This window comes from Dama dama, chromosome 24 (genome assembly GCF_033118175.1).
Source record: "Dama dama isolate Ldn47 chromosome 24, ASM3311817v1, whole genome shotgun sequence".
Taxonomy (NCBI): Eukaryota; Metazoa; Chordata; class Mammalia; order Artiodactyla; family Cervidae; genus Dama; species Dama dama.
This window is the reverse complement of record NC_083704.1, coordinates 54913457-54940934: the sequence shown is the minus strand read 5'-3', so window position 1 is coordinate 54940934 and position 27478 is coordinate 54913457. Positions and strand designations below refer to the sequence as shown.

At 45.8% G+C, this 27478-nt stretch overlaps 2 protein-coding genes and 1 non-coding gene across 5 annotated transcripts in view; 2 read left to right on the top strand and 1 right to left on the bottom strand.

Moving 5' to 3' along the window:
- USP4 (ubiquitin specific peptidase 4) overlaps positions 1-19183 on the bottom strand; it is a 41379-nt gene extending 22196 nt beyond the window's left edge. The window contains exons 1-7 of one of the 3 annotated variants that reach the window (XM_061128606.1): positions 19026-19183; positions 17156-17283; positions 12392-12522; positions 10917-11043; positions 10184-10329; positions 9955-10016; positions 65-205 (exon numbers count right to left, since the gene is read on the bottom strand). In XM_061128606.1, the coding sequence (XP_060984589.1) occupies positions 65-205; positions 9955-10016; positions 10184-10329; positions 10917-11043; positions 12392-12522; positions 17156-17283; positions 19026-19126 (836 nt within the window). In that variant the 5' untranslated portion in view covers positions 19127-19183. The remainder of the gene's footprint in view (positions 1-64; positions 206-9954; positions 10017-10183; positions 10330-10916; positions 11044-12391; positions 12523-17155; positions 17284-19025) is intronic. The other 2 variants (XM_061128604.1, XM_061128605.1) reach the window with 2 other exon arrangements.
- On the top strand, positions 14775-15226 carry LOC133045946 (small ribosomal subunit protein eS12-like). The gene has a single exon (XM_061128614.1). The coding sequence runs from the start codon at positions 14790-14792 to the stop codon at positions 15186-15188; it is 399 nt and encodes a 132-aa protein (XP_060984597.1). The 5' UTR covers positions 14775-14789; the 3' UTR covers positions 15189-15226.
- Positions 19184-26092: 6909 nt separating the features above from the next.
- On the top strand, positions 26093-26195 carry LOC133046312 (U6 spliceosomal RNA). The gene has a single exon (XR_009690453.1). It is a non-coding gene; the product is annotated as a U6 spliceosomal RNA (small nuclear RNA).
- Positions 26196-27478: the final 1283 nt, after the last annotated feature.

Below are 27478 nucleotides of genomic sequence, written 5' to 3'. Positions count from 1 at the left end.
AGCAGCAGGGGAGCTGTCAGGGAGGGCCTGGGAAAGGAAGGAAAGTGAAAGGACCTGCTCTTACCCCCTGCTGACACCGGAGCTGTGCATCCCCGAGGCGTTAGTGCCATCACCATTTGCAATGGGAGAGGCAGACACTGAGGAATAGGGACTTGCTGATGGTTTTGGAGAGGTAGTAAAATTTCTGCTAGGCGTAGTGCTTGATCTGGGAGAGAGAAGCAGAAACAATGCTACTGACTGTGCACAGAAGCAAGCCCTCTTTAAGGCTTGCTTGAGAAGAAAGTGTCTTCTCAAGAAACACATGTTCCCCAAATTCAGTTATTTAAAATTAATTGCAAATAGCCCGTTTTCACGCTACTTCAAAGTAAATTTTTATTGAAGTCAGAGTAAAGAAATTAATTGGTCTTCCTGTCTCATTCATCCACATGGTCATACACTGAATCATACACTGAGATAAACCACAAGGCTGACCTTCAGGGCATCCTGGTTTGATCGACAAATCATCAGCTGCCCTGAATTTTAAGAGTTACGAGTGAAAGACAAAGAAAAATGGTGGTAAGAGATGAATTATCTCAAAACACTAGACCCAAATTAAACAGATGGCTGTAAGTACACCAGAACATGAAAATGGCAATTTAGTGTCACAGTGCTATTCCAGGCAACTGCTTTTGTTTCCTGAAATTTACCAAAGTGAAAAACCTCTGTTTCAAAGTTTTGTTGCAGTATTTTTCACAGTGTCTTATTTTAGATTTATTCCTAATTTCAGATTAATTAACTCAAGGGCTAATTGCCCCAAATCTTAAATTGACAACAATTTTATCAAGTTTTCTACCAAAATCCACATAAGACAGATAGGAGGAAATGAGTTGTCGGCAATGTTTCAAATACGTACAATGGTGATTTTCCTTCCAGATTGGGAGTTATTTTTAGAATAGAGAAAATAATTAAGCTGTGGTGTCCCTGCAGAATGCCTAGCCTCATGGAATCTGATGTCAACCAGGGCTCCCTGTGAGAAGAAAGTGGGGTGTGGCAATAAAGATGAGCGATCCTGTACCCACACTGTAGGCAGATGTCAGGGACTATCCAGGGGCCTCAATGGGTGTCAGGAACTGAGTTCTGCTTCACACTCTGAAGTCACAGCAAGGGAAAGGGAAAGAGGGCTCCCCAGGCTCTCAACCACCCACAGAAATGCACCTTCTCTAACCCTGAAGAGCATTTGCCTCACTGAGCCTCATCTTCAAGTGCAGAGAAGTCCAAGAACTACGGCAGCTCCTTAAATGAGGCTTGGCAGAGCCAAGGGACACACTCTTCTGGCACACAGGGGACTTCAACAAACATCTAAAGGCCTGTTCCGGGTGCTGCCAGAATGCCCAGCCTCCTATGCAAACAAGTTGCTACCCAAGGCTGGGCTCACAGAGCAGACTCTGTTACCTCAGGTCTGCAGATACTCCAAGACAGTAAAAATCAATTTCTGATATACAAACCTCAAGGCACATGGCTTAACACTCCCTTTTTAAGTCATCATTCACTGGTAACTTATTTTATTCTCTGAAGTTAAAAGGGCAAAAGTCCATATAAGGCCGTTACATGTATCCAAGATCTGTCAACTTCTTAAACAGACAACCCTTCTGGTTGAAATGAAAGAAAATGAGAAAATTTTTATTTGACACTCATATACAATGTTTCAGAAAATACTGCCAGTAGTTTTCAGAGTAAATTCAGTCAAAAAGAAATCCAGGGACTTTCCTGGTGGTCTGGTGGTTAAGAATCCGCCTTCCAATTCAGGGGATACAGGTTCAATCCCTGATCAGGGAACTAAAATCCCACATACCTTGCGCTCACACGCTGCAATGAACGATAACCCAGCTGAGATCCAACACAGCCATAGGTAAATTAAAAAAAGAAACCTAACAATGACTATCTAAGGATATATTTTATATGCTTGAAAACTTACATAATACAAAGTGCTTTTTGTTGTCTTTTAAACTCTACCTTTGACAGACAAATCAAAAAGTAAGACCTCTGTACAGAATTACTTGACTTGCACCTGGGAGACACCTGGGCGCTTGTCACTTGATGTTGTCTCAGGCAACTTGAGAGCATACCCGAGGGCTCTGCGAGCTGGGAGGTAGGCAACGGTAGGAAGGAACTGACATGGGGCAAGACCTCACTATCAACCGTGACTGAGGTTGCCTGCCACAAACATTATGAAAACAGAGGCTACGTCTCCAAGTAATGCTCCCTCTGCTCCCAAAAGATACTCTGGTCAAGCCTCTGGTCTCCTGGTACCTTCCTCCTGACAGATCTCCTGATCCCAGGCGCGCCAGGTCATTACCGTCACAACGAAAACAAGCACAGACCAATGGCTCTGCAACACACTCACGCCTGCCCTCCTTGCTGCACTGCTCTCTGCCTGCCTCGCAGATGTTTTCCAGGCTGGATGCTACGCTGTGGAGTTGTCCACTCTTTAAATTCACCCTCTGACCTCAGAGCCCAGCATCTGGCATTATCCTTAAGACAACAATCAACTAGTAGCCACAATCCTCACTGCCTTCACATGCTAGGCTGTGATCTTCCCCACACACACCAACACTGTTAACCCTCATTTGAGCACAACTCAAATCTCCATTTGAGGAACACTGGCCTATTCTAGCTCTGGGCAAGCAGCCTTTAAAGGGATGATGGCAAATAAATAAATAAAGGGGACGGTGGTATAGAGCTAACCAGGCCTTACAGATATCACCCAAGTAAAGTTAGAACTAAGAGTTAGAGAGACAAAAAAATTGGGACCGGATCTACAGAAAACCTTGGCAGAACTAACAGAGAGGTTGGAGTAATCCACAGAAAATGGAAAAAAAATCATTGCAGATGCTCACAATTAACCAGGTGGCTCTCACTGGTGAAAGAAAAGCTGAATGGAAACAATTTCATTATGCTTTCCTCTTGCCAGGATACATGGAAAACTGATTTTATGAGCGGGTTGTTTTTCTTTTATTTTTTATTTATTTATTTTTTTATTAGTTGGAGGCTAATTACTTCACAACATTTCAGTGGGTTTTGTCATACCAGCAGGTTGTTTTTCTTTTAAAAAAAGGATTAAGCCAATCATTGACTTTCCCTAAATGACATATTCACTTGACATACTTTTCACATTCCCTCAATTTCATCCTGCATCTTCTTTGACAGACAACATGTTACTGAACATGGCTGGTTTTAAAAAAAAATCTGGGGAGTGGCGGGGGAAGGGGAAGAGGGGAAGGGGCCCAGCCGTGGAGTTTCAGAGGATCTCCAGGAGGGTGTTTTCTGGGATGTTTCTGCAGAACTCGGGCTGGAGACTTAAGTTGCTACTCCTTCAGCTACAGGAAATCATGTAGCCTGGGAGCAAACTCCTGCCTAAATTCTGTGACATTTTCTGTGAATATCGGTTTCCTCTTGTACTGCAATGATGCTAAAGTGGGAGAAAGTAATAGTATCTTTGGGGTAAGGACGTGAGGAGGATTGGCCATTTGTAAATAGTAACTTAATAGCAATTGTTGAGAAGGAAGGATGGAACCGCGCATTCATTCCTCCCTGTATAGACGTACTTAGGGCAGAAAGCCTTGATTGCCAGATGGTGGATTTGAAAGTACATCCAGAAATAAGAGACTCAGTAGAACCAGCAGATTTGGGATACGGGCCTGGCCTGAGTGGGAAGCAAGGTGGACCCCCCCCAAAAAAAAAGAAAAAGAAAAAAGAAAAAATACGAATTGAGTTTGTCTTTTGAGTAAGTTGAACGCATCTATAGTTATTCTAATTACTGTTATAGCTGGACTTAATTCAGTCTCCTATGTTTTTTAATTACCATACTTTTCAGTTGTTTTTTCTCCTCATTCTTGCCTTCCATCTCAATTCCCCTTTTTAGGTATGACAGTTTCCTAGCTGCATCCTATGGCACTGTGATTTATAACAAGAAATACATGCTTTGGTTTGGTGCAAGGTTCTTGGCACACAGCTTCTAAAACTGTTGCAATGTCTTAAGTGATAAGAGTAATGGGAACATCTTTGGTTATATTCTGGTATTCTATCTTTGGTTCCTGAAATAGCTCCAAAGTGATAAAAGTGAAAAGTGTCTGTTGTTCCTCCCAACACAGATCTTTCAACCACATCTCAATTTATGCATATGACTTTTGCAAAGTTCCAAAGGATTGGTGGGGGTGGGGGTGGCTTGCTGCTGGCCAGGGGAATCAACCTTGTGATGAGAAGGTTGGATCTTCTGCCCTTACCCCCACACACCCACCTCTGGAGGGGAGAGGGGCTGGAGATTGAGTTCTGTCACCAATGGCCAAACAGTTTAATCAATTCTGCCTGCTTACTGAAGCCTCCACAAAACCCCTGAAGTATGAGTTTTGCTGAGCTTCCAGACTGGTGCTTCCAGACATGCTTTAGCATGGAGGTGCTAAACGGGTGACTGCACGGAGAAGGCACAGAAGCACCTCACTTTTCTCCTATACCCTGGCTATCCCTCTCTATCATTGCACTGTTCCAGTGTTATACCCTTCCATAATAAAGTGGTCAAATAGCAAGCTAACTGAGTTCTGTAAACTGTTACAGCAAAGTATCAAGCCCAAGAAGAGGGTTGTGGGAACTTCTGATTTACATATAGCCAGAGGGTCATCAGAAGCACAGTTAACACCCTGGTTTTGGGAGCGGCATCTGTAGGGGAGGCAACCTTGTGGGACTGAGCCCTGAACCTGTGGGATCTGATGCTATCTCCAGATGAACAGTGGCAGAGCTGAGTTAAATTGCGGGACACCCAGCTGGTTTCAAAGAATTGATTAGCATGAGGGAAAACCCTCACATACTGGGTGGTACTAGTAGAATAAATTTTTTTTCTTCACCTCCCAATAGCTATTCTTCCATTCTTCTTTAGTTTCCAAATCCTGAGTTTTAGCTAGACCCCTTGCAAATGCTGAAAGGCATTTCCCAGCCTCCTTTGAAGCCAGGTGTGGTCACAGAATTGGCCAGAGAGATATAAAGGGCCATCTTCTATGTGATTTCTGGGAAATTTCCTTACAAGGAAGGGGCATGCCCTTTCTCCTGATTCCTCCTCAGCTACCTGAATGCACATATGATCTGTTCAACTAAAGCGGTCACCCTGGACACTGAGGCGACCACCTTGGAAGCTGAACCCACATACAGCAGTCACATGATAGAGCAGCTGGGTTTCTAACAGCAGCAGTACTGCACTGTCCTCCTTAGAAATTCTTCTTGGAAAGATGTAAATGTCTACCCTACTTAACAGACTAATTTTCAGGTCTTTCTTCATTGCTAGCAAACCTTTCCTAATCAATACAACATGTTAAATAAAAGACATAAATTCTACTTTTGTACTTCTGGTAGTTACTCCATTAACTTATTAGGATCTATTAACTATTCTTCTCTTTCCCCATCAATTTCTTCAACTTACTAACTACATTTCCCTGCAAGAGAAGTAGTTCAGGACATTTTCATCTCTCTCTATTGCCTCCTCTCCTCACCTGTCTTCCATGTCAGGATTACTCAGTATTTACTTCTGGACTGTTATTGATGCAGGCTGCTTTCTTCTTAACTATTACTAAACTTTTTACTGAGGTATTACATACAGAAATATATAAATCATGAGTACAAAAGTGAAAACTTTCTTGGGAATTCCCTGGTGGTCCAGTGGTGAGGACTTGGTGCTTTCACTGCTGAGGCCCGGGTCTGATCCCTGGCTGGGGAATTAAAATCCCACAAGCCATGTATGGCCAAAAAAAAAAAATTCAAAAGACATTCTTATCAAGTGATGGTGAAAATGTTAATTACTCAGTCATGTCCAACTCTTTGCAACCCCATGGACTGTACAGCCTGCCAGGCTCCTCTGTCAATGGAATTCTCCAGGCAAGCATACTGGAGTGGGTAGCCATGCCCTCCTCCAGGGGATCTTCCTGACCCAGGGAACGAACCCAGGTCTCCTGCAGTGCAGGCAGAGTCTTTTACTGACTGAGCCACCAGGGAAGCCATGCACCTATCTGATCACTACTGTACTATGCCCCAGACCAAGCAGCAGGACAGCACCAGCTCCCAAGTGTCCTCCTCATGCTCCCTGCAGGCACAATTCTTCCCAAAGCTAACCTCCACGGTGCTCTTGAGATGCACAGATCCGTTTTGCCCGTTCTCAAGCTTTATATCAGGGACTCATACTATAGGCCATGTTTTGGGTCTGGCCTCTCTCATTCAACATTGCTGATGAGCCTCAAGGCTGGAGAGAATTCTGTCGTATGCACACACCTCGATTCATTCTATTTTGGGTGGCCTTTGGGTTAGCTCCAGTTTGTGACTATGACAAGCTGTGCTCTCATGAACATCTTTGAACGTATCTTTAAGTGAATGTGAGATGTGTTTCTGTTGGGTGTAAGCCTAGGAGAGGCTTGCTGGGCTGTACAAGATGCACACAATTCTTCATTTAGTGCTTGTTGCTTAATCTTCTAAACTTCCTATACCACTTTATACACCCCATCAGCAGGGTCCAACACCTCATCCACACTTGCTATTACCCAACATTTTCATTTAACCATGCTGGGGATGTGCAGAGGCACTGCATTATGGTTTGAATTCACCATTTCTGGATGCTTGCCAAGGGTGAACGTCTCTCCGTATGCTCGCTAGCCACAGGAATAACTTCCATCTTCAAGTCACTGTTACAGGTTTTCTTGTCCCTTTTCCTAAAAGGGGTGTCTTACAGTTTGCAGTGCTGTGTCTTGTTTAACAAATCTTTGTTTCTCCCGAAGTCTTGGCTTTTCCGGTCAAGAGAACATTTTACTAGCTGTATGCTAGTAGATCTGTATGCTGGATTTTACTGCCTGCTCCCTAACACTACTTCTCCCAAGAGGTTTGCAAGAGGACCTCTCTGTAGAAAGCCTTCTAAGGTCATCTTCAGCCAGAGAAAAAAATTTACTTTATCTTCACATTTAGATAATATTGTAGTAGCTTGTAAAATTCTAGTTTTAAAGTTATCCTACTTAAACAAGAGTTTGAGCAAGCTCCAGGAGATGGTGAAGGACAGGGAAGCCTGGCATGCTGCAGTCCATGGGGTCACAGAGTCGGACATGACTAAGCGACTGAGTGACAACTTTGATACTGAAAAAAGTATTCCTTAGGTCCACAGTTGCCACTGGGAAGTTTGATATTAATCTGCTTCTCATTCACGACTTTCTCTTTCAAACAGATTTGACATTTTTGCTACATCTTTGTTGTTAAATTTCAATCAAATCTGTCTTGGTGTGGGCTTTCTTTTATCTGTTGTGTTTAGCACTTTTTACATTGAAGATGTTTCCTCTTTCATGATGACTGAAAAACTCCTGGTCACTTCTAACATAGTACATGTTTTTTTAAATTGAAGTTTAATTGATTTACAGTGTAGTGCCAGCACTTTTCTATTATCTTCCGCCTCCTTATCCCCTAGAATTCTTCAACCTGAGCTTTCAACTTCTACCTTCAGTCTTTAGCTACACTCCTTCTGCAACTCAACCCCGCCCTGAATTCTTTGTTCCCATGTTATTTCTCTCCTTGTTTCTGTTTCATATACCCATTTCCTCTTTTTCCTGAGGATTTTCACTGTGTTGACTGCGTCCTCCTAAGCAGCTGGGGATATGAATTCTGCTCCAACTAGCACCGCCTGTCAATCTGTCACTTTCCTTCTATTCTGACTCTGGTTGTCAGCTTCTCGCTGTGGCTCCCTGTGAGCCTTTCGCCACGTGAGATCACACCTCTTCTCACTCACCACACCCCTTCTCACTCACCACTCCCCTCCAAGGAGCTCCCGGAGGCAGAGAAGGAATCCAGAGTCCCACATGGCTCACCTCAGTCCTCCTGTCACTCCTCTGAGCCCAGCCACAAACAACTCCTGCTGCTCTTCAACCAGGCCTGCTCGGCCCCAGGTCTTCTGCAGCTGCTGTCACCTCCGCCTCACAAAACTGTCCTGCTCACGAAGCACCCCACTCCCTGCTGATTCCCTTGCCTCCTTCATGACCCTGTTCAAAGGGCACCTCAGCGGGGCCTCCCTATCATCCCGTTTATGCCCAAAGCCTTAGCACTTGCTGCTTTTTCTTCCTTGATTTTTTCCCAAAGTACTTGTACATCTACAGACATGTGTCGTTCTTAAACTTACTTTCTGCTCCTTGAGGACAGAAATTTTCTTCTGTTCATTGCTCCATCCCTGGCACCTTGAACAGTGTCTGGCACTACTGGGGGAGTAGTAAGGTGAGCTGTGCCTTAGGAATTCTGCTCTGAGCTCATTCAGCACTGGACGCCCCCTACCAGGAGACTCTAATGTTTGGGGCGTCTCAGTAAGGCAGTGCTCTTTTCCAAAAGTGGTTTCCCTTCACTGGAATCTCTTAGGTCTGAGGCTCTGGAAGGAGTAGGGAGAAGCAACAGGAGGAAGAGAAAAAGGCACAACTGCCAACAGTCTGCCGTGGCCCGTACACCTGGGCTCTTTCACTCCAAGCTCTCAGCCCTACCTCAGAGACTAGAATCCAAGCACCTTCTGTCTCCTAAGGAGGTTGTCTCAGTTTTTATGTTATTTTCTCTTAGTTCTGTGGCATTTCCAGTTCCAAGGAGGGAGTGAGAAGGCTGCTGCGCTACTGTTACCTGTTTTTTAGGCTGCTGTCACAAATTACCACAATCATAGTAGCTTAAACAACACAAGTTTATTATCTCATGGTTTTGGAGGTCCGAAGGTCAAAATGATTGTCACCGAGCTAACTCAAGGTGTGGGCAGAGCTATGTTCCCTGGTGAAGGCTGTAGGGACTTCCAGAGGCTGCCCAGCTTCCCTGGCTCATGGCCAGTCGACTCGTCTCACATTTCATTGCTCTGACTCTGCTTCCACCCTCACATCTGACTCTTCTATCTCCCTCTTTTGTTTATAAGGACCTTGTGATTATTCTGGGCCTACCCAGATAATCCTGGATCATCTCCCATCTCAAGATCCTTAATCACATCTGCAAAGTCCCTCCTGCCAGGAACCTAACACATTCATAGGTTCTGGGGATTAGGACATGGACTTTGTGGGTGGGGGGGAGGAATACAATCACTATTCTGCGTAACACAGCTATTCTGTCATCTTGTCAGGAATTGGTAACCAGAGTTTCTTACACTGAAGTCCATGGCTAAGCTTTGGGGGGGGGGGGGGGGGGGGCGGTCTATAAAACACTTGAGATTGTCAGCAAAATGCTGCATCTTCCTGTGTTTCTCAAGAGAGAGCTTGTAGCTTTTGTAAATTTCATAGAAGAGCTATGAGCCCATTACCACAAAACACTCACTGTCCAAGATCTGACTGAGGGAAGAGAGCAAAGACCAACATTCTCCCAATAACTACTGGAACACAGACACGATTCCCCTATCTTATACTGTATGAAAAATCCACCACTCCTTTCTGTCCCCTTCTCAGAACATACATTAACTCCACACCACACACGAACCTCTCCTGAAGACAGGGGTGCCTGGAGTCCCAGTTTAGTACTAGAGTAATTCCCCCAGGAAGTGACAAGGGCAACAATCAGAAACACTTCCCGGGGTGAAGAGTGGGATTGAATGGAACTATTAAGTAGGTAAGACCATATGTCTGAGCCCTCTCTTCCTCCATCAAAGTCCCTGCCTATAGGTGGAGAAAATAAATGTCCTTGACAGAAACAAAGCCACATCTTGGCAGGGCAGGATCCCCAGATCCTGGCCCCTCCTCTTCCCCATCTTGTCCTCAAAAGCAGAGGTTCACTGCCTGGTTGACACGTCTGACAGCTTTCCCTGGGATGGCTGCCCAGCATGCTGCTTACCAAAGGCCAGGATTAAAGACTCTGGATACAAAAGCAAATGTTTTCCATCTGGTTTAAAGAATGTTTTTCTTTGGAATCTGTCTTATACCCATGTGCCCAGCCACAAGAGAGAACAAGTTCACTTACTTTGATTGCTGGGTCTGCCTTGGCCATGTGCCATCTTCATTTTGGGGCTCAATGACTAGCACCTGAGTGAAAGAGGAAACCACATTGGGAACATGCACACCATCTCACTTGCTGACATGCTCAGAACCAGAAGGGTTCTGTCCACACACAGCTGGAGCTGTCTGCGGGGCGGCCCGGGCCCTCCTACCTGGCCCTGGAGCTGTCTGCGGGGCGGCCCGGGCCCTCCTACCTGGCCCTGGTACAGCCCGGCGTCCTGCACGGTATTGTCCAGCTTGCTCAGCTGCTCATAGGTGTTGCTCATGTACTTGTTCCACAGCCGCGTCTCGCGCTCCGCAGGGATGTTGAAGAGCTTCCTCATCTCCTTCTCGATGGTTGCTGGGGACAGGCAGACACATCACTCTGGGCTTTTTCCCGGTGAAAGGACAACAACAGCCATGGCAAACTGAGGCACCTCTTCCGTCCTTTTCAGACGGTCATGGGATGCTCAGGATCAAAAGCTCTGACTGACCTCAGCCCCTTGGTGACTCCTAAGGCCAAACATCTTGCATGGGGCATCCTTTTAGACTCAAATACCCAAAGACTGCCCCTAGGTGTCTCATTCTATGATGATGTGGGTCCCCTTTTACAACACAAAGGCAACAGGGCATAGTTAAAAAACGGACCGCTGGAACTAAGGCAGATTTGGTTTCAAATACTAGGTCAGCCATTTTCTGAGATTTCTTCACCTTTATTACCATACGTTAAGTAAGCAGAGAACACATGCAATGCTTCATACAAAATGATTGCCAGGCTTTGCTGTCCACAAGAGTGCCCTGCAAAGCAGGCGCCCAGGTCAGGACAGGTAACCACAATCCGAGACTATCTGGGTAACAAGTCTAAAGAGGGTGCCCCGCCTCCCCTCTCATTAGCCACCATGCCCTGCACTCTCACTAGCTTCCTGGAATGCCAGCCAGGGGACTCACCAATGGTGTCTGCCTTGCTGAAATGGCAGCTCAGCACGTTGGTGGGGTCACTGTTCTCACAAAGCTTCAGTTCCAGCAAATACACCTCCACCTTGCAGTGCTTGACAAACAGGCCATGTTCCACCACCTGTGAACAAGCGCACGGGTGAAGGAGCACTGGTCCCACAGCGGGACAGTCTGGGAAGCAACAAGCCTCATCACTGACAAAAGGCAGAATCTATGTGACAAGGAGTGTGAGCTTTAAAGTCATCGGCATGTGTCTCAAGAGTTTAAAAATCTTATTTCCACTGGCCCCAGAGAGATGCAGCGCATAAGAAGGAATATTTTCAGGGAGCTCAGACTCTTGCATATTCCCATACAGAAAAGCACTAAATTCCTTCACTTGAGATATGTGGTTTTCCTTTACTTAACAATAATCTTTCGATGTTCAGACTATCTGCTCTTTGTTGCAAAACTTCTCCATAACCTGGCTCCCCCAGCCTCGCCTCCTCAGAGCAAGCCTCTCAGGATCACTTGAGATACTGTCTCCTGGGGGCTTGAAGTCCTAAAAATTTCCACCAAATAAAATGTAACTCTCAAAGGAAAAAAAAAATCTTATTTCCACTCATTAGGACCAACCAAGAGCATCGTGATGAACCGGAGGGCACAACAGGAAAGTCACTGTTCATCTCTAAGTGGAGATCGTGATACCTCCCCTTGCAGGGTCTGTGGAATCAAGAAGCCTGGAGAACACAGTTAAATCCTTCAGCAGCATGCTCACCACACAGCAGGGCTGCAGGCATTAGGGGACACCTGCGAAAACTGGCCTGCCCCTCACCATTTGATTCCTAACCCCTCCTGGAGTCCCAGGTTTCAGGTTGGAGAAAGAAGGTATTCCGGCCCCGAAGAGTGACGCTTAGAAACTTGACCTCAGCACTGCAGCCCTTCCCTGCTCTGCTAAGAAGGGAAACTGCACACCATGCAGAGTGAGAAACGTCCCCAGTGCCTACTCCTCCACCAGATGAGATGTCCCCCTCTGAGGGGACAAGCAAACAACTCTGGGAGTCAGAGTGGTGGTATTCTTGTGAGTTCTGGCCACCAGAGGGGTCAACAAGCTGGGTTTCTCTCCCAGGGCCTGCCTTCCCTTAGAGATTGTTCTTCTCTCGGCTATTAACACCTGTTTTCCGAGGTACTCAGCAATGTGATCAGAGATTCCTAACTATGGGGGAAGAGCAGTATCAGAAAAGTTAAGTTAAGCAAGAAGCAGCACACTACTGTGTGTCCATATGCCCCCAAGTGAACTTTCCCTCACAGAAGCTTCCAGAATGCGATCTCACTGTACTGCTGGACACATCCCAAGCCACTGGGCAGCTGTAATGTTTGGAGGCCTCCATTCAACAGCTTCGGAACGTCTGTACCCCAGGAAAGCAAAAGCAGTCAGTGTCAGGGAGCACTCACAGACTCTGACCAGCAGGTGGGACCATTCGGGTACTCACTTTTCTGACAATGGGCTGCTGGCCTTCTACGCAGCCATACCAGTTTAGTAACTTATTCCAGGCCTCTGCTGGGACCAAAACATAGTCCAATTCATCAATTAAATGTTCCTTTAAGGTCTGACTCTCAGGATCTGAAAAAGGAAAACAGCAGATAGCTCACTGCTCTTCTCCCCAGAAATGTCTGTTTTACATGATTCTCATCTACTTTTCAGAAACAATAAAAGTATTTATGGAACAAGTACAAAACTCCAAAATTCTGTCACTGGCTATAACACAGAGCAGACCTGGATGATTGTCTTTAGCTGTGATTTCTGAACAGTTTGTGAGGAACTTGTATTTCTTCCAAAATTGGAGGGAGAAAAAAAGAGAAAAGAGAAAAACTCCGATTTACATTTTCAAAGTGCTTCCAGCTCCACAATTAAAACTGTTTTATTATGAATATTTAACAATATTCTGCTGAATGAAACTGCATTGAAATCAGACATCACCTTTCTTTGAAAGATTTACTAAGCAAGCAAATGAACACATCCATGAAGTTAAATTTATTTTTACCAAGAATCATTTACCATTCTTAGTGTCCAAAACTCCAAGACAAAAACTCAGCTGGACACCAGCCATACAGAGGGAGAATTTTTTTAACATGTGAAGCATCCATCTTACACCCCCACATGGAGGCAACACAACTGGGATTCAGAAAAGGACATCCATGGACTTCCTTGGTGGTACACTGCATAGGAATCCGCCTGCCAATGCAGGGGACACGGGTTCGATCCCTGGTCCTGGAAGATTCCACATGCCACCGAGCGACTAAAACCCTTGAGCCACAGTTACTGAGCCCGCGTGCTACAACTGAAGCCTGTGTGCCTAGAGCCTGTGCTCTGCAACAAGAGAAGCCACTGCAATGAAAAGCCCATGCACTGCAACAAAGAGTAGTCTCTGCTCTCTGCAATGAGAGAAAGCCCATGTGCAGCAAAGAAGACCCAGCACAACCAAAAAAGAAAGAAAAGGACATTCATGGTCTGAAATATACTCTGCTAATGGAAGCCCAAGGGACTGGATCAAGGGAAGACTGACCACCTCCCACCCAGGGAGTATGCCCACCAACACCCACTCCCGCAACAGTGTCACTATTCTCTTCCAACAAGTGAAGCCACAAAGCCAGGGAAGCAGGAAGTACCCACAACGGTGTAACTCATCTGTACAAGGTAGACAATGTTAAAAATAAAAGCCAAAAGCAGCACTCACAAGATGACCAGGGCTTCCCATCTGATTCACCTTTGCCATTTTCATCTCCAAGGAAAAAGAAAAGACACTAAATAGCCTTGGAGAACAGGAATCCCAAAGTGAGAAGGATGAATGGATAAACAAAATGAACATAAGCATAAGCACAGTGGTATATCATTTAACCTTTAAAAAGGAGGAAATTCTGACATGCCGTAATATGGATAAACCTTGAGGACCTTATGCTGAATGCAAAAAGCTGGTCAGAGACAAATACTGTATGATTCCACTTATACTAGGAATCAAGAGTAATCAGAGACAGAAAATACAATGATGGTTGCCAGGGTCTGGGAGAAAGGAGATTGGGAACTACTGTTTAATGGGTATGGAGATTCAGTTGTTGTTGCTATTTTAACATTTATATTTATTTCTTTAGGACACGCTGGGTCTTCATTGTGGTGTGTGGGTTTCTGCAGTTGCAGTGTGTGGGCTCTCTAGCTATTCCATGCGTGCTTAATTGTGGCATCTGGGATCTAGTTCCCTGGCCAGGGATTGAACTGAGACCCCTTGCTTTGGGAGTGCAATGTCTTAGCCACTGAACCACCAGGAAGTCGTGAGGTTCAGTTTTACAAAAAAAAAAAAAAAAAGTTCTGGAGATTGGCTTCACACGAATGTAAATATACTCTATACTACTCAACAGTTAAAAATATTTAGATAGTGTAACTTTCCTGGTGGTCTGGTGATTGAGACTCTGCACTTACACTGCAGGAGGCACAGATTCAACTCCTGGTCAGGGAACTAAGTTCCCACATGCCACAAGGCAAAGCCAAAATAATAGTAATAATAAAATAAATTTAGATGGTAAATTTTATGTGTATTTTACCATAATTTAAAAGGAAAAAAAAAACAAGTGGTTCCTCACTGATGAGCCAACTGTTTTCCACAGCAGCTCTGGCACAATTATTCACACTGACAGATCATACATTTTCTACTCGGCAACAGAAGGATGATCCAGGAGGAGTACTTGAAACAAAAGCTTCACACCTCAACTCCAAGGTCTTCTCTGATTTGCAAATTAAAACTCAAAAAGGTTCTTCACCGCTCTTTCCCTGCCCGCCGGGAGTCTCGCAGAGGCTCGGGTGCATTCAAGATTCGGCTCCACCCGTAACCCACCTCCATGGCCAAGGAAGGCATTGCTGCTGGAGGTGTAATGGACGTTAATACTGCTCTGCAAGAGGTGCTGAAGACCGCCCTCATCCACGATGGCTTAGCACGTGGAATTCGCGAAGCCGCGAAAGCTTTAGACAAGCGCCAGGCCCATCTGTGTGTGCTTGCATCCAACTGTGATGAGCCTATGTATGTCAAGTTGGTGGAGGCCCTTTGTGCTGAGCATCAGATCAACCTGATTAAGGTTGATGACAACAAGAAACTAGGGGAATGGGTAGGCCTCTGTAAAATTGACAGAGAGGGAAAACCCCGTAAAGTGGTTGGTTGCAGTTGTGTGGTAGTTAAGGACTATGGCAAAGAATCTCAGGCCAAGGATGTCATCGAGGAGTACTTCAAATGCAAGAAATGATAAAATAAAAAACTGAGCTCTTTAAAAAAAAAAAAAAAAAAGGTTCTTCACCAATCTTACTTGGAGAAATAGACCTTCTTCATTTCTAACATTATGCAGGTCTGGCTACCCATGCTGTGCCCAACAGCACCCACAGACCTTTAAAGGTGGGAAAGGAGCCAAGAGCTTTTAGCGTCATTAACCCCAAGTACATCAGTTCTACAGGGCTTTCTCCTCTAAGGCTCAGTGACGATCTCCTCAAACATGTCATTCTTATGACACTCAAGAGCAAACACAGGAACTTAACTGGAATTTTCAATACAGTTCACCATTTTCCCTTAAAACTGCATCAGTCAAAGGGCATCATAGTAAAAAGCACACAGGAGTTTTGCAATAAGGACTAAGCCTTTGCAAATTTCTTCAACAGAGCAAATAAAGGGGAACAATGAGAGCACAACTTGGTCTTAGCATAAGGATTCCATCGGATATACAGAAGGGGCAGAGGTGGAAAATGAGAGAGGAAATTGCGAGCAGACTACATTAGTGAGGATATGCCCTACCCACTCCTTCCCACTCATTCAAGAGCCTCTTCTAGGCAACTCCCATGACCGTAGGCGGCAGGCAGCCAGACTGGGACTGGCAGGTGACTGAGAGTCCAAGAGCTAAGAGGGTGGCTCTCACTGGCTAGAGATAGGCCATTCCTGCTCTGTCAATGTTCCAGGGTCTGAACGGAATGTACTTCTCGCCTCCTAAGCACACAACAAATGTTTCCAGCCTAATCCAGTGACATCAAATTGTTTTAAAGACAACAGAAGAAATGCTTGCCCTCAGCTGAAGGTCACACCAAATGACTTGAGGTCCCTTCAGCTCTAGGATTCTCAACACCAATACTATTAAAAGCCTTAAGTGGGGTGGGAGGTAGGAGGGAGGTTTAAAGGGGAGGGGACATATGTATACTTATGGCTGATTCATGCTGATGTATGGCAGAAACCAATACAATATTATAAAGCAGTATCTTTCAATTAAAAATGATTTTTTTTTAAAGCCTTAAGAATTCTCCTTCTCAAATAAAAGATGGAAATGGACAAAGTGTAAATACAATACAAGGATCCTTTAGGGCAACTTCATGGTATACTTCCACCTACAACAGAAAGAAAAGCCTATAACATTATTATGTCATTCATATCTCCCAGAAAACAAGGTATACACTGAAGCACTGCTCGCTTTTTAAAACACCCAGGATAGTGTTAGGTATCTGAATCAAGCCTCATGCATTGTCTGCCTTCCTGCTGCCTTGACTGTGGGCCCAGGCAACAGATCATCTCTGTCCTGCTTGCACGGGAGTCTAAAAGCAAGGCAGAAAAAAGGCGAGGAAAGGCCAACTGCCGTTTCTATGCACCCAAAGGTGCAAGTTAAAATCAGCCATGTCATACTTCACTTTTTCAGTCATTTCTTCCATGAGGAGCTGGTCTGTATTCGTAACTCTACTGACCTTCCACCTCCCCTCACACAACTCCTATGACAAACATGGCCACCACAGCAATGCCTGATGAATGTTGTCAGGTCTACGATTTGTCTCACTGCAAAGGTTACACAGAAAATTGTGGTTCCTAAATTTCAGATTCCAGATGTAGTTTCAAAGTAATATCCTATTTCTTTCAATGTAGTAATCTCAAATCTCTGGCAGAACTTGAAAAAAAAAAAAAAAAGGTAAGAGACAGGCAGACATTTCTTCAGACATTCTTCACTAAGACATTTCTGCTTTTACTAAAAGGTGTTAATTCAGGAAAAAAGCAGCTTCACTGCTCTGTGAGGGCCTGCAAAGACTTCTACTACAAACCCAAGTGAAGGCCCCTTGTTTCTATCCTCTCACAGTAGGAAAGTCAGGTTCATGATACCCGTGGCAAAGAGAAACACAACCTCAGGCCACCATGACCTCAGTTTACCCAAGTGGACATTTCAGTTAGAAAAGCAACGGGATACTGTACCTGAAAAGAGTCCGGAGTTATCTATTGGGCCAGGATACAGATTATGTTCACCCACATTGTACATATCCCAGCTGTCGAAGCCCACATACTTCTTCCACTGCTTGAACCACCGGCTGTCAATAAGATACCTACAGACAGACAAAAATGCACTGTACCAGAAAACCTGAGGTTGTACGTTTCTGCAAATGCTCCCTAAATTTTTTAGGGTTGTTCCACTTGGGGAACAAGCAATCCCTGCTAAAAAAAACACTCTCAAGAGTAGGAGAAGGGCCAGGCCCTCTTGGGCCTGGAACAGAAAGCCTGGCCCAGGGGATGCACTGACTAAGTGAAACAGCTGTTAAAAAATAAGTAAAAGGAAGGAAATGGCTAACTTCAAAAATGCTTGTTTAAAGAAATTCTTTCTTGGGGAAAACCTTATTTGCTAATGACCATGTCATTAATTTCATAATGATCTTTACAGAGATCCTTGTCCAGGCAGACAGTTTGGTTACACTGCTTTGTTTCATGTGAAGAGCATTAAACCAATTTTCTTTCTAAAAATAAGATAACATAACACACTTCAGTTTTCCTTTGAGGACCAAACGTGTGTAGATATATACATACACACTTATACAGATATACACACGCATATATACATACAATGTCGTGGTGTGTTTATCTTATCAAAGAGCATTATGTTGAACTGGTTATAGTTTAAAAGTATCATCATGCTGTTTTATTAATACAATTAAGACAGAAGGAGGGAAAAACCTCTGTAGGGGAACAAAACATAACAATGACATTGGTGAGTCCTTCAAGTTTTATAACCAACAAACTTCAGAGACCAGTCAGCTTCCTAGAGGCCATAAGGATCATAAATATATCCACATCTCTAAAATGCTCTTTTCTCTCCGAACACTTTCACTGTGTGATTTTAGTCTATCTGAAGCCTCCTCTGCTTCTGCTGACTATTCTTCACGTGTCACCACTTTTCGGGATATCAAGTACTTCTGCCTGCTCTGCCTGTCACAGCTTGGCCAGCTCAAGGACACTGTAACGACTGAATTCCTCCTAGCTTCTCTTCCCTGCTCAATTTCTCTGTCACTGTAATACAGCCGTTATCACCACCACCATCGTTTCTTAAAAAAGGGTTGCTCAACCACATTCAGTGCAACGCCAAGCCCCAGTTTCTTTTTTCACACAATAATACCACCCAGAAATCTCTTCACTAGTGGAAGTACTGTCCCTGCTACTAGATAACTTATTAAGAAAAACTTATTAACTCAGACTTGCTCGACTAAATCTTCGTTTGTTAGGCTCTAAGCTACCCGCCTCTTTCACTCCGAAACGCTGCTGCCACCAATTATTTTTAACATTTGCTACCAAAATAACCTGGGACTCTCAGACAATTGTTCAGCTACTGACCTTGACGTCTGTCCAGCAGTTTACAAGCTACAGAGTATCTACTTCTCATCTACACCTCAAGCAACTGAGGGCGGGGGCACCAAATATCGCGATCTTGGTCTTAAGAAGCAGCCAGGGTCTGTGAGGTGTGGACGCCTTCGCCCAAAATCACAAAGTGAATCCTCAAAGGTAAAGGACTCTCCTCAACCGCAAGGTCCCCGGGAGTACTCCCCTTCTTTCCATCTCTTAGCCCTAGCCTCCGCTGGATACGCCCCCTCGGGCTCCACGAAGACCTGGACGACCCTCAGCTCCACCCACGCTTTCATCCAGTGCTCCCTTCCCTAAGGGGCGGGAGTCCAGGCACTCTCAGAGTCACCAACATCTCTCCTGTCCAGCCTCTACTCCAGCCGGAAAAGAGGGGCCGGGCCTGAGCACCCGAGCGCCGGCCCCTGGTCCAGTGGGGCAGAAAGGCGAGCCCGGCGCTCACCACTGCGCCCCTCGCTGGAGCGTGGTCCTCATCAAGGCCCCGAGCTCGGATTTCTGGGTCTCCGCATCCGGTCGCTCACGGTACCCTCCGCCTTCCGCCATCTCGTCCGCGGCCCCAGCCCAGCCGGCCCGGACATCCGCCTCGCGCACAGCGTGCTGTGAACCGCGCCCACGCGCGCACGCACGCACTCACGTGCGCGCACGCAAGCCCCTCCTCGTGCAGCGGCCCGGGGCGCCGGCCCGCCCCTTGCTTTCCCCCACCCCCAACGACGCACCCCGCCCTCCCCTCCCGCGCGTGCGCGATGGAGCCGGGAGCGGGGCCGGAAGAGGAGGCTGACGTCCGGAAAGAGCTTCAGTGTTCTCAGTCAGGCGTCGCGCACCCGGCGCCGTCCGGCACACCTTTCTGTGTCCAGCCCGGCGATCTCGAGGAGTCAGATCACAGGCCCCACGACCCTTCGGGTACCTCTTCTGGTCTGCGGGGTTATCCTGGTCTTAAATCAACGCAGCGCCAGGTGCGAGGAGTCCTGAAACTAGATTTTCTTGTTTTCACTCCAGCCATGCCGCTTTCAGCGGAGACATCAGGCGAGCCCTTAGCTGCCCAAACGTGAACTCCGGATGCCTGTCCGGCAGGCCCTGCAGGAATATTCCCAATCATCTCTGTCTGAACCCCAGAATCACCTGGCCCAGGCCGAATTCCACAAGCCCTCCATTACTTCCTTTATCGGGCAGGCAAGCAGCCACAGGGGGGCGATAGCAACGTGGGTGGGAGGAGCGGTCCAGGTATATTCTCCACATCAGGTACCCAGGCTGCTGCTTTGTTGCTGCAACAAAGTACGATAGCCTGAACACCTTTGGCTCCCAATCGACCGTGCATACAAGAAACACAGCCCTCCTTCTGGAGGGCTAAACTATATCTGTCTAGCAGCTCCTGCCCTCAGAAAAATTAAACAAACATGACTCAGTACCTGCCCTTAATCCAATGATCCCCATTTTTTTATGCACCAGGGACCTATTTCGTGGAATAACATTTTTATGGGGGGGGGGTGGTTTTGGGGAAGATTCAAGAGCATTACATTTCTTTGCCCTTTATTGTTTTTACCACCTCAGACCGTCAGACATTAGATCGCAGAGGATGAAGACCCTTGCTTTACCCAGTCTAATAGAGGAGAGGCGCTATTCCACAAATAACCCCAGCACCAAGTCAAGCAGTGTGTGATAAGCACCATTGAAGGGTGTGAATCAAAGACTGTAGACCCCAAGCTGTGAAACGGAGCGTTTCACTTGAGTACCTTTTGAGTGTGATCTTGAAAGCATAGAAATGATGGTGCATGTTAAAGGAGAGGAGACTAAAGGGGTTAAAGGAAATTTCTGGAACAAGCAGGGAAAGTCATAGAGTGAAGATTAGGCCAGTTTAGCTGGACACAGACTACTGAAAGGACCTGAGATCTAAGGCTAGAAGGGAGGCTGGTCCCATATATCCTGCATATAGATATTGTAGGAGGTTTGAGAGCAGAGAGAAATAGCTGAAGGTACTTTATACAGAGGTACAGCCCACAGACCTACTAAGAACCCTTTGGAAAGATGTCTGTGAGGGAAGAGAGAAAAAACAGGTGCAGAAGAGAAAACTGGCCTGGTGAAGTTGAGGTTGGTCATTTGAACAGATTTATTACTTCTTTAGGTTGAATTTTGGCTAATTGATATTAATACATTAAGCACTGTCTGCTAACAGAGGCCTCTTGGCAGCTGGGTGGATAGTGGGGCAAGGTAATTTGGAATTAAAACTGCCTTGAGGGACATCCTTTGTGGTCGCATGATTAAGACTTTGAACTCCCAATGCAGGGGGACCAGGTTCAATCCCTAATCAGGAAACTACATGCTGCATGCCACAACTAAGACCCATAGCAGCCAAATAAATAATAATTTTTAAAAACACCTTGAATAACTACATAGCAGTTAATCCCGTGCACATAAGAGTTACCATCAAATGATAATTCTACATCTTGATCCTGACACCCCAAGTGCCCTTCTGTGAAAGTTCTTTTAAATTGTTAAAATTGTTACCGAACCAAAACCACTGCTTTTAGTCCTATTTATGGAAAATGAAAGCTGGGTTAATGGGCATGACTGAACCTACATTACAGTGTCTGCTTCCCTCTTCTTTTTTTAGCAGTTCCTCCTATACCATTTATGGCATGGGTCAGATTCTTAAGGAAGTAGGACAAGTCAGCACCACTAGAAAGGGGGACAAAACCTAATTATAAAAATGAAAACTTTGGAAAATCTTTTTTGAGCCTGGATCTCTTCTCTGCTATTCAACAGCTGTAAACAAACGAAAAAAAAAAAAAAAAGTACACTAATTATGAGTAATTCCTAAAAATTTATATTCAAATAATCAAGTGCTGGAAGTTAAAATGCAGGGGGTAAAGTGACACTTCATAATCAGATCACCATTATTTCTAAAGTTTTCAAACTTTCATAGTGAGTTTGATTATTACACATTAAAAACAGAACTCGAAACCGTGAACATCTGCCTGCATGTTCCTGCTATTGTGACCCACGGATTTGGGAGGAAAGGAGTTGAGTAATTCAACTCAGGACACACCCTAGGCCCAGGGCTGGATTCTCTGTTGGGCTGTTTCCCCTAGGGGAGGGGTATAGGCCTGGTAGGCCCCTCTGTTGGCCCGGTAACCAAACCTCAGAACTGAACAACTCACCCATTGCCTTGGGACCTTGGGGCACAACAACGGGAAGGAAAGCAGGAAAGGGAACTAGGGGGAACACGCCTGACTGACTGGTCACATGCCCACGATCTTGGATGGGGATGATCTAATTGAGGGTTTGTAATGTCTGGGTGTGTAAACTTTAAGCTTTATTTGGTTTCAAATCATAAAGTTCTTTCCTTGGCTGGTGCTATGGCTTACTCTAAACCTACTCCCCAGTCACCCTTGGTCAACACCTGCCTGGCAGTCCCAGAGCATGTCTGGCTGTATTCATAAATATTGAGCACCTTTTGATTAGAGGTGCCATCAGGAGAGAAATATTTTTTGTTTCCTCCTTGCCTGTGCTTTTTTAGCTTGCCTGGGGACAGTGAAAAAGAGAAAGGCTGTAGAGATACATTTTAGAAAAATTAAATGTCTTATCAGTGACACTATCACCTCTGTGGTAAAAGGGGTAGGTTTACTGGGGAAGGGTGACGTTTCCAGGGTGGCTCAGTGGTAAAGGATATGCCTGCCAGTACAGGAGATGTGGGAGACTTGGGTTCCATCCCTGGGTTGGGAGGATCCCCCAGAAGAGGAAATGGCAACCCACTCCAGTATTCTTACCTGGAAAATTCCATGGCCAGAGGAGCTTGGTGAGCTATAGTCCATGGGGGTCATAAATTGTTGGACACAACTGAACACACACACCGAGGAAGGTGACAGAAGCAAAAAACTGAAGGAATCTCACAGAGAGGATGTGGGGTCATTCTTTCCCATGTTGGAGATGCATGCTGTTGCAGATTCCATTCTGGTTATGCCCCTGTCAGTAGGCAGTCCTGATTGGGTGAGGAAGGTGTTGCACCCTGAGCCTGGGTGTGGCAGTGCCTTCTCTTCCTGCTCAAATTCTGTTACTGTCAACATCTGAACCTTAAAAAAGTATTTAGGTATTAATTGTGTGTGTTGTTTGCCCTTTGCACAGAGCAAATTCTCAGTAAGCATTTCTTGGGTGAATGAATGAAAGAATTATCCAGATAGTAGTCATTTTTTCCTTTGAGTAATAATCTATTATGTACTCATAGCCCTTACGCTCCAGGGGTTCACAGCCAGCGTGGCTGGGGAAGATGTTTTCACGTGTAATTATAGTGCGTTGTGTGATAAAATTCCTAGGGGGCGAAGGCGATGGCACCCCACTCCAGTACTCTTGCCTGGAAAATCCTATGGACAGAGGAGCCTGGTAGGCTGCAGTCCATGGGGTCGCTAAGAGTCGGACACGACTGAGGTGACTTAGCAGTAGCAGTAAAGTCTACTACTACTTTATTTAGAGGATAGGTGTAAGTGAGAGCAAGAGTGGGGTGGACACGCCTGTCCCTGCTTTCCTCATCCCATCTGGACCCTTCTTTGCCCTTGAATCTATTCCTCCCTTTCCCCAGCAGTCTGTTTATTAACTAGCAAGAGGGCAAATAAGGGATCTTCTAGGATTGATTTTGCTAATTTTTTGGAGGATACCGAGCACCATTTCACCATATTCTGTACCCTTATCTGACAGTCCCTCCCAGAACTGAGTTTTCTTTTCATCCAGGGTTCAGAAGGAAAAACAAAAACAAAATCATATCGTCACGCACCAATAAAAAGTAAGCTGTCCAGATGGAAATAAAATCTAATTAGGCAATAAAAAAAAAAAAGTGCTAGGGGGGAAAAAATGCTAGGGGAACATGAAGGGTGATGCCGTAGACACTTGCCTAGGAAGAAAATATTGTAATATAAGCAACTGTTGTAGGAAACAGAGTTATGCTTAACATCCCTCCTGGCCTCTGAGGATGCATAGTGAGTCTGCCAAGGAATCCTCAGGGGCCAGGGCTTCTTTATTTTTCATTTTTTAAAAATTTTTTAGAGAGCTTAGGAATAGGCTGTTTTATTTTATTTATTTTTTGAACCACACCTTGGGGCCTGTGGGATCTTAATTCCCTGATCAGTGATGGATCGAACCTGCACCTCCTGCATTGCAACAAATCTTAACCACTAGAGACCGCTGGGGAAGTCGCAGACCAGGGCTTCTTTAGATTCATGCACAGCTACACAGGCACAGGCACAAGCTGGGGACAGAGGCTGGGGTAACAGATACGCAGGACTGCAGGACAGCATCCAAGGTGGGCTGCATGTGCCCTGGATACTGCCCGACCCTAGGCAGTTGGATTAAGTGAGCCTGTTCTTGGGTCTCCTGTCTTGCCCTTGCTGGCCATGGCTACCCTAGGCCTGGGAGGGGTGCTGGGAATAGGATTTCTGTCTGCAGGATGAATGATGGCAAGGCTGCTGGACCTCTGACCAGTATATCACTGTCATGTCCTGTCAGTTTCAATGCTTCTGGATGCAACTTACAGAATACCCACCAGCAAGTGACCCACCTAGCTGGTGATTTTGTTTTTGCTTTTTCACGCGACAGGTCTGGAGTTGAGCTCTTGGGTAGGTCAAAGCTAAGGATGTCTGATCTCAAGTCGGCTTCCCTGTTACCCTCAGGGCCAGGGCCCATGAGCCCTCACTCCTCGGGCAAGAACCTCTCTCATCTGAGCTCCCACTTCCCAGTCCAGCAGTTCCGGATGCCCAGTAACTTGTTGACCAGCTCCAGCTGGGTTTTATTTTAGTGCCAGCACAGATGTGTCACACCTGTCACACCTCTATGAAAGCATGTTCTTCCAGCCTATTTGGTGGCCATAGTAACAAAAAACAAAAACCTGCCAAATTCAGAGTGCTCTGACCTGGATCCCTGTCCATTCTTTGTAAATCCATGCCATGGATGAATTTATTTCTCCTGGGGAAATCGTTAGCCAGTATTTTTCACTCAGTATTACCCTAAAGTTAAAACTTACGAGAGGGATTTCCCTGGTGGTCCAGTGGTTAAGACTCTGTGCTTCCAATGCAGGGGACACAGGTTGGATCCCTAATCTGGGAACTAAGATCCTGCATGCTGCAGGGTGCGCCCCGCCCCCCTAAGGAAAAAAACAACCGAGAAAAGATTGATTGGGCCAGGAATGCCTCTCTGAAAATAAACTTAAGTGTTGTTCGTGGAACTCCGTGGAGACAGAAGAAGGAAGTCATTTGATAAAGGGCTAATTGTGCAAGAAGGGCCTGACCAAATGGGTTGTATCAGATTTTGTTTTTTCAGCTTTGTTGAGGTATAGTTGACAAATAAACCTGTAAACTATTTCGTGTGTACATAATGATGTAATATACACCTATGTGATCTACCGGATTTAATGTTTAGAAAAAGTTTAAACCAGCCTTTCTGGAAGAGCTTCTGAAATGGAGGTTTCTGAACCTGTTGCGTAACAGCAGGGCCCAGCCCTTCTCGGAAGACCTGTGGACTCAGTTCTGCTGCCTGCTCCCAGATCAGGCAGTGTCCCAGAGGCGGTACCACCAAAGGCCAGGACCTCAAGCAGACTCGCTGGGATTCCTTCACTTTTACTTGTTAATTTGAGCTGCTGATTCACAATGGGGTGGAGTGGGTTGCAGGTCCCAGCCAGTAGCAGTAGGGTGGTTGAACGAGAAAGAATGTGTGTGTGTTTTTGGGGAAGAGTTCTAGTTTACGTGGAGGAAGATGAACCCTTAACGGGGCTTTAGACCGAGTCTTCCTGAAAAAGAGAGTTGGAAAAGACAGTTAAAGGAGGCAGGCAACTTCAAGTCTGAGCAGGAGCAGTCACCAGCCAGCGTCAGCCACATGGGGATCTCCGAAGCTCCTTTCTCTCAGAGCTCAAGGCATAAACTGAAGAAGAGAAAAACGTGGGTGATGAGGGGTGAGTCACTGGGCACCCAGACTCTCACCCTCTGGGGTGAGACGAGTCACTCACAGATGTCATGAGTTTTGGTTCTAAGAGGGGCACAGATAGGGTGGGGTTTAAATGGGCAACAGAACTCGGCCTTTGGTCACCTCAGAGGGGACTCAAAATCTGAGATGGAGGGACTAGCAGTCTAGTGGTGAAGACTGCGTTTCCAATGCCGGGAACGCAGGTTGCATCTCAGGTCGGCAACTAAGATCCCATGTGCTGTGTGGAGCAGCCAAAAAGTAAAAAAAAAAATGCTGAGGTGGAGAGGCCTTGCAGCCAGAGGGAGGTGGTAGGCCTGTTGAGGATGGTGGGAGAGGGAGCCGGAACAGATACTGCCCTTAATGACCTAAGGCCAGACGGAGGGGGAGAACAACAGCAAAGATTTCTGCTTAGGGTTGGAAGAGAAGTTCTTCAGAGTTGATTCCAACACAGCAGGGACTTGAGTCACTGATGTGACCATGAACACTGGGACCCCAGAATCTCTGGACCACATTCTGGACTGATAATGAAGTATCTGGGTGCTTGTCTGTCCAAACAGAAGCTTCATTGCAGTGCTTACTTCGGGAGCACATATACTCCAGTTGCAATGATAAGAGATTAGCATGACCTCTGCACAAGGATGACATACAAATTTAAGAAGCGGTCCGTATTTAAAAAAAAAAAAATTTTTGAAAAAAATACAGAAGCAGCTTCATTGCATACAGCCCTGCAGAGTCCCTTGTACAGTGATAGGAAGTGGTCCAGATCTGTCTGTCTCAAGAGATTACTGACAGCAGGGACCACAGATGGAGGGGCTGGAACTGAGCCACACCTGGGAAGTGGCAGCTGGCCTCCAAGATATGCCCCACCCTGAGCCTGGCCCCGAAATTGCAACTGCTGGGCAGGGTCAGAGCAACCAACTGTGTACTCTGCTGACTACCTGAGTGGCAGCAACCAGTAAGCACAGCTTCAGAGCAGACAGAAGCGCTGGATGGACCTATGCAAAGATCTAGCAGTGTCCTGAGGAAAGAAAGTTATGTCTCATGAGCTGCCAACTGTGTAAAGTAGACTTATATGGTCCTAACACCTGGAAAAGCTGTTACCAAAAACAGGACTCACTGCCTGATGGGCATAGAACCCAATACTACGGCACCTACATTTTTGTCTGCACTGGGATCTTAGCTGTGGCACTTGGGATCCTTAGTTGCAGCACGTGGGTTCTAGTTCCCTGACCAGAGATCGAACACCAGCCCCCAAGTTGGGAGCTTGGAGTCTTAGCCACTGAAACACTAGGAAAGTCCCTGGTACCCACTTTTTTTTTTTTTCCTGGTACCCACTTTTAAGAAGAGTTTTTAAAATTTTTTTAGTTCTACCAGTTTATTGCTACCAACCCATCTCCCTCCACCCTCAGGCACACATGCTCAGTCATGTAACCCCATGGACTGCAACCCGCCAGGCTCCTCTGTCCATGGACTTTTCCAGGCAAGAATACTGGAGTGGGTTGCCATTTCCTTCTCCAGGTTGAGAAGAGTTTTACTGGGAGGTGACCTTAACTGGGAGGTCGATGGATAAGCACTCAGGAAGCAAGACTGTCAAATCCGTGTCCCTAATCCAAAATCACTGCAAATGGTGACTGCAGCCATGAAATTAAAAGATGCTTGCTCCTTGGAAGAAAAGTTATGACCAACATAGCATATTAAAAAGCAGAGACATTACTTTGCCAACAAAGGTCTGTCTAGTCAAGGCTATGGTTTTTCCAATAGTTATGTATGGATGTGAGAGTTGGACTATACAGAAGGCTGAGCGCTGAAGAATTGATGCTTTTGAACTGTGATGTTGGAGAAGACTCTTGAGAGTCCCTTGGAAAGGAGATCCAACCTGTCCATCCTAAAGGAAATCAGTCCTGAATATTCATTGGAAGGACTGATGCTGAAGCTGAAACTCCAATACTTTGACCA

What these genes read in the sequence shown, in the direction of transcription:
- LOC133045946 (XM_061128614.1), top strand. Translation starts at nt 14,790, where the DNA reads ATGGCCAAGGAAGGCATTGCTGCTGGAGGTGTAATGGACGTTAATACT.